The sequence below is a fragment of the Triticum urartu genome, chromosome 3, assembly GCF_003073215.2.
Source record: "Triticum urartu cultivar G1812 chromosome 3, Tu2.1, whole genome shotgun sequence".
NCBI classification, from domain to species: Eukaryota; Viridiplantae; Streptophyta; class Magnoliopsida; order Poales; family Poaceae; genus Triticum; species Triticum urartu.
Window position 1 is genome coordinate 656,080,662 of NC_053024.1, and position 6,903 is coordinate 656,087,564.

At 48.6% G+C, this 6,903-nt stretch overlaps 1 protein-coding gene across 1 annotated transcript; it reads right to left on the minus strand.

Moving 5' to 3' along the window:
* Window positions 1-728: 728 nt before the first annotated feature.
* Window positions 729-6,695, minus strand: LOC125545737 (probable sucrose-phosphate synthase 1). Its single transcript, XM_048709767.1, has 12 exons — window positions 6,197-6,695; window positions 5,141-5,373; window positions 4,957-5,020; window positions 4,174-4,866; window positions 3,888-4,010; window positions 3,656-3,787; window positions 3,091-3,267; window positions 2,951-3,004; window positions 2,778-2,840; window positions 1,742-2,671; window positions 1,518-1,645; window positions 729-1,258 (listed from the first exon to the last, which is right to left on the minus strand). The coding sequence occupies exons 1-12, from the start codon at window positions 6,536-6,538 to the stop codon at window positions 973-975; spliced, it is 3,225 nt and encodes a 1,074-aa protein (XP_048565724.1). The 5' UTR covers window positions 6,539-6,695; the 3' UTR covers window positions 729-972.
* Window positions 6,696-6,903: the final 208 nt, after the last annotated feature.

A 6,903-nucleotide genomic window follows, 5' to 3' on the forward strand; every position in this document is an offset into this window, starting at 1 on the left:
GGTTTAAAGTAATAATTAAAAATATAATGTAAAGGAAATTTGAATGCAAAAACCAATTACGTGCTTCTAACTCCCTGTCAGGTTTTAAAGTACTAATTAGTTGTCAAAGGCAATACCAAAGTCTTGGAAAGGTGGCTTATATCTAATGAAATTGTAGGCAACTTAAGAGTAAACAATTCTTATCTTCGTTATTACTGATCCTGACAAATGGAGGAATTACAACGACGAATGCGAGTATTGGGCTCCTCTGTTTTAAGACATGACTTTCATTTGGCATGGTTTCATCTGCAATTTCGTAGCTAGACTTGTGCTCTATATCCTAATCAGATCATGAGCTTTTCTCATTAATAATAAGTGGAGTTTCCTGTTCAGTTTTCTGTTTTAAAAGTTGTATTCATGCATGAATCTTTAGTTATGTCACAAACATTACTGACATTCCTGGTATAATCGCGTCTGAAGCCACGGCTTCTGCTGCATTTGGTGTGTTCAGTAGCAACTCGGGGGTGTTCTTTTCATTTCTCTTCCATGTCAGTAATGTTGCCTGACTGGAACCAATAAGAGGACGTGATGGACTAGTATCATTTTAGGGTATTTAGCTTTTGCATTCAAGCCATTGAAAGAATGTTTCATACTAGCATAACTGCAACCGTAAACAGGGGCCAAAACTGGCTTCATATTCTCCTCTTGCCATGCCATGCATATATACTTTAAAAAAAAGCTGTTGAATAAGCACAATATATATTGCAAACGTATATGCTGAATTAGTTCACAAACATTCAAGCCAGACAGTGGCATCATCAGCAGTGTCTTAATTATTTCTCACTGCAAGATGTAGTCGTGCTAGTGCTCACAAGATTATATATGTAGCAAAGAAAAGAGAGAAATGGTTCCAATCTCTGGTTATGAACAAGCAGAAGATATTAAATAGCATGAGTGAAGATGTTCGGCATCATCGAGCTTCCGGGCAACCGATCAGCCGCTGGAAGCCTTGGAGACCTCCTTGAGAGCCCGCAGGATCTCATCGGACTTCAGATCACCGCGCGTGGTGGTAGCCAATGGGCTATCGGACGGGACAACGTCTTCCTTGTGGTAACTCCCTGAGCTCCTCAGCAGGTCCTCTGAGCCTTTCTCGGTGACGCCTTTAACAATCACCGTCTTGTGTAGTCCTGAAAGCATCTCCTCACGGTCGGTGTCGCCATGTTCCCCGAGGACAATGTACATGTTGCCCACGGGCAGGCCCCAACGCACAAAGAGGTACCTGAGATTGTCGGCAGAGATCCAACAATTAATTGATATGCTTGTTGTTTTTTTGTTGTAAAAAATGCTAGCGTATTTTTTGAAAAAACAAAAAAATGCAGCACTCTTTTGACCGGAAACAGCAGGAGTTATGTTTTTGCATTATGGAACAGAGTAAAGAGCACTGAGAAAACAACGGAAAAAACTGTACAATAGAAAACGAAAAACACAAGGGCTACAACAGAGTGAGGCTTCGCTCAATAAAACAATGCGGTACTCACCTGAGTGCTTGTGACCTTGATGCCATGAGAGGGACAACCTGCATCCTCGTTGAGTTCCGACAGTACATGAGGTGGCACCGGAGGCCACGCATCCTCAGCCTCTCCCGCATCTCATCGATAGTTCTCACCTGTGGAATTAAGAAAATTCACGTTCATATACCAATGGTAAGGATTGTTCATTTGTCAGTGAGTAATGAAAGATAAAGATATGCAGGAGCCTTTACCTTCTTGGGGTCCCTGACGAAGAAGGAGACGCAGTGCGCATTGCAGGACTCCACGTCAGGCTCGACGACACTGCCGGAGCCGTCCTGTGAGGCCATGAGCTTCCCTATGGTCTGCCTGGCGCCGTCGTGAGACCACCGATGGTTGATGTGCTGCAGGTAGTCCTGGTCGGGCCGGAGCTTCCCCTGGGCATCCAAGCACTGCGCGGAGCCAGGGTAGTACACCTCGCTGCCACTGCCGCAGATGAGCGCATCGAAGTCGGTTGGGGGAACCTTCCCCGTCTGTAGGAGCTGGAGCGTCTCGGACAGCGGCATCGCCGTCGACAGTGCGAACCCGGAGATCTTGGACAATTGGGTGTCAGACCGGACCGCCCTGAACACCTCCTGAATCACCTGCAACATCTTCTTGCTGGCACGTCCGTCGTCACCATAGCAGTCCACGGCCACGATGAACAGCCGGCGGCGGCGGCGCAGGAGCGGGTACTTGTTGACGGTGCCAGCGGCGTGAACGTTGGCCGGATTCTTGTCCGTGGCAGCATCTGGAGCTGCAGAAGACGACTGGTGGAGCTTGTTCATGATCTTCTGCACCTGGTCCTGCGGGTCCGACGAGGCGGGCTCGTTAGTGGAGCCTCGCTCGCCGTCGATGGACAGGCGGAGCGATAGGTCCTGGAATTCCATGAGCGAGTCCTCGGCCTCATCGTCAGCGCCAGCGTCCGCAGGCGTGTCCTTGAGCCAGCGTGGGTTCCTGATCCGGCACCCGGCCACCCTGGCGAGGTACGTCCGGCAGTGCTCCGGCCACGAGTAGAGGTGGATGTTGCGCAGCCCGTTCTTCCGGCACTCATGCCACAGGTTCTTGTCGGCCACCAGCTTCAGCAGCGCGTCGGCGATGGCGTTCTGGTCGTGCGGATCCACTAGCAGCCCACTGTTCAGTGTCTATACCAGTGCCACACACATCACGTAGTTAAATGTACTTTCACACATAACTAGTGCATAGCAAAATTTGCAACACAGGATGTGGAAACATACAATGCATGCTTACATTTGTAATGTCGACCGGACCGCCGTTCTTGGTGGCGACGATTGGGAGCCCGTGCGCTGCAGCCTAAAGGCCATAAGATTGCCAGTATAAAGTTATGTTTATCTTTATTTTTCTATGAGAACAGGGAAGCATCAGCTGATTGACATTGTCAGATAACTGGAACTGAAGCTAACCTCGATTAGTGTAAGGCCGAAAGGCTCCACGAGAGCAGGATTGATGAATACACCCTGCAGGGGATAACCAATGCTTTTCGTCAGAATGAGATGCTGAATCTTAAACATGATAGAACAACTGAATATAACATGCAACTGACCTTCGTCTTGGCTGTGAGGCGATAAATCTCGGGGACGTCGGCCTGCTTGTGATGCTTGGGGAAGGCCACACTTCCATACAGATCATACTTGTCAACCAGCTTCAAGACAGTGGTGAGGACATTTGCATTGCCGGGAGGCATCTCCTCGATGTCATCTCTGTTCCCCATGATCAGAACCTGAAAACAGATGATGTAAATTTTGTTAACCACCACAAGATATTCTGAAACATACTTTCTGGTCCTCCTTTCATCCAGTTCCTAATATCATCAAATGTCAAAAGATCATTCACATATTCATCTAAATATGATATATGGTTACTAAGTTTGCAAGTTCCCTGAATGAGCAGCATTTTCCAAATGCTTTGAGAAGATATTCATAAACATGTTACTCTTTTCATAAAGGTAACAATGAAATGTGGATGATCTTTTGACATTTGATGATATTAGGAACTAAAAATATGTTACTAAATTTGTGTAACTAAACCAAAAATATGGTTACTGAAGTTGTATAACTGACTTTACTTATTCAGGTAGGCCGTCTAAAAGGAGGCAGGATATTGCTTACTAAGTTTGCAAGTTCCCTCAGTGGGCGGCATTCTCCAAATGCTTTGACAAGAGTAGTGATGTTCTTCTTCGGATCAGGCCTTGACAGTGCCAAGATCATTGGCTTGTGAGGATTGGTCAGGAAGCGCATCACCTGTGGCACGAGTTTCATGCGGCAATATTATGATCATTTTAATTGATGTAGATTGAAATTGATTTGGATATGCATATGAAATTTGGAACCAAACACCAACCTCAGCCCAGATTGGGGGTAGTGACCTCGGTGATGCAGCATCCAGATTTATATCATCTTTATCGCCATCTCCATCGATATCTTGAACCACAACATTGCTGAAATCCATCCCAGGAGGAATCACCTATCAAGAAGCAAATCGAATTAGCACAAACAAAAACCATGGGGAAAAACTACACTCATTGCCACATATGCCACCTCAAATACCAACTTGCGGAATTTTGACAGATATGGTACATTGGTATTACACTTGAAAAAATTGGTTATACTTGGTACTGGACACTCACCATCATCCTAGGCATGAAACGGCCATGGCAGCTGAGCCCGCGTCTCGTCCGTGCCCGCAACACTTTCTCAAGCTTGACATCAAAGCCATCATACAATCCCCACTGCTCATCGATCTCCTGCCTGGTGCTAGTAATCACAAGCTCTGCTGCGTCCAAGGCCAGCTCCTCCCCCTCAATACGCCTCATGATCTTGTAGGTTGCGTCGATCTCCTCCTTGGACATACGCCCTTGCATCATAATCTGCTCCAGCTTGTTCCTCCCAAGCGAGTGACCAGTGAGCACCATCGGCACATTCAACGCGCCAGAAAGAAGGGCAGCAACATCGCCAGCGTCGGCATAGTGGCCATGGATCACATAAGGCAGCACTGGCTTCCCATGGCCTACCTGTTCGCCCAAAACCTTTGACATGTTTAGAATGTGCGCAAGGGCTCCGTCAACAAACTCTTGGAGGTAAGGCCACAGGGACTCCTTCTTGATGTACTTGTTACTCTGGCCGCAAGGGATGCGCACAATGTATGCCCCGCCGCTCTCACTGCTCCCCTCTGCGTCGTGGGAACCGGAGGTTAACATCTCTGTTGGCTCCCCGTAGCTCCAGTCCACGTCGGGTGATGACACTTGGCGAGTAAACAGGTCTACTCTGTACACTCCGGGCATCATTGCAAGCGCTCTCGCAAGTTCCACAACATATTTCACCTGAAAAACAGGAGAATAGCTCGCCATAAGTCAATGCAAATCTTGGTTACAAGAAACATTTTGTGTAACTAAAAGTTCGGTTCGGTTTACCTGCCCTCCCGTATCTGAATCACTACCCAGTTCCATGTTTTCTCCACGGACAAGACCGTGCACACTGCAACCAAGATGACAAAAATTGTAAAACTTTCACGACATCAACATGGCAATGGTCATGCAGTATAGGATAGAAGTTAAAGGAATTGGTTAACAGAGCTGTGAGGTTTAAGAATGAGACCTGATGAGCACAATGTACAACTTCTTCTCCTTATTCTCGTCCGACCACACACTAAGGTCGGAGAAATTCCTCTGGAACTTCTTCTTGGGGGTCCCTGACGGCATCAGCTCGCCGACGATGTCCCCCTTCTCGCCCTCGTCGAGATCTTCCGACAGGTCCTCCGTGGCCTCGCGGCGCACCTTCTCCTGTTCATTCTGCCGAGCCGACATCCTCTGGATGCCCTCAATCTCCAGCTGCTCGTCATCAAACAAGCCACGCCGCACCAAAAGGATAAAAATGTTCAGAAGCGTGACCAAATCCAAAAGGAAATACTCTGTTATGGCAAGAAATAATACTGCAAAGGCCTTCTGTTTTTGTTTCTTTGTTTACTTTTCTTTTCGGTCCTGTACAGACTCATTCAAAAAAAATTATAAATATATGCAGTAGGAGCAATTCCTGTTTTCCGGCAAAAAATAAATGCAAACGCATCAGTCTGGCAGATGCAGTTTCCTTCGGTTGAGAGAAAATGGGAGAGGGGAAAGTGAAAGCCAACTTATCAGCCATTACTGATGGCACGAGAAGATCGTAATTCCCTTTCTCTTTTCACATCATTTGTGTGAAGAAACGATCAGCAATCATACATCCTATCTCCGAAGAAAAACATCATAGGGCCAAAATATAAAATAAAATGGAGACGTGTGTGTTGTCTCTGAGACCAGAGTACTGAATTCTCGAAACGTCAGAGGCGCAGAGAGATCATGCATGCCTACGGCTTGATCTGGTTTCTAAACGACGAAATGACCGATCTAACCTCACGACCAAACATGCCGTTGGAAACATCTCGATACGTCGATCACTTTCATCATCAAAAAATATTAAAATAATAGATCGACCCATGCAGATCGCACCACGATGCAGTTAACAATTGGCTAGTGTGTCACGAACAGAAACAGAGAAACCACAGGAGCAATCAACCGACCGACGAAACCAACCAAAACGAGAAATCAACAAGGGGATCGATCAACGAACACGAGACGATCAAGAAGAGAAGGGAACACGAGAGAGAGGATGGCTTGCCTGCTTCTTCTTGCGGGCGAGGTGCCAGATGCGCCAGCACATGTTCTCGAGGCGGCTGCTGCGCTCGCGGGCGTTGCGGGTCGCCACGACCTTGATCCATGTCCTGTGGAGGTCGCTCTCGTCGACGCCTTTCACCACCTCCTCCACAAAGTACGTTGTGGGGTTGAATATCGTGTGCGGCCCGCGGGGGCTCGACGACGACTTCGGGTCACCCCCGCCGCCGCCGCCGCCGCCGCCGCCGGCCCCGGCACCGGAGCCGCCACCGCCTCTGCCTCCGCCACCCGACGCGCCGCTGTCAAGAATCGCCTCCAGATAGCCATTGATCCACTCGTTGCCGGCCATCGTGATGCACCCGCCGCGGCGGCCCGATTCGCGTGCGTCTGTTCCGTTGGGCGAGAGAGAGGGAGAGATGCTCCGTTGGGCGAGAGGGAAGATGGAACTGTCAAGAGAGAGAAAGAGAGAGGAGAGTGGAGAGAAAAAGGGATGGCGCTGGGTGCGTGGCCGTACCGCCGCAGTTATAGGCTCGGTTGAGAGAAACACGGAGAGCCGGAAGCCAAAACTCCATTGTGGAAGGAGAGGAGGGAAGCGCGCGACCGCCCGCCCGCCAGCCCGCCACGTGGAGAGTGTACATGTTCGTTTCTCTCGAGAAAAGGAATTACGTTTGTACGTGTCGGGGCGTGGTGCGCTCCCGCCGAGGAAAGAAACTA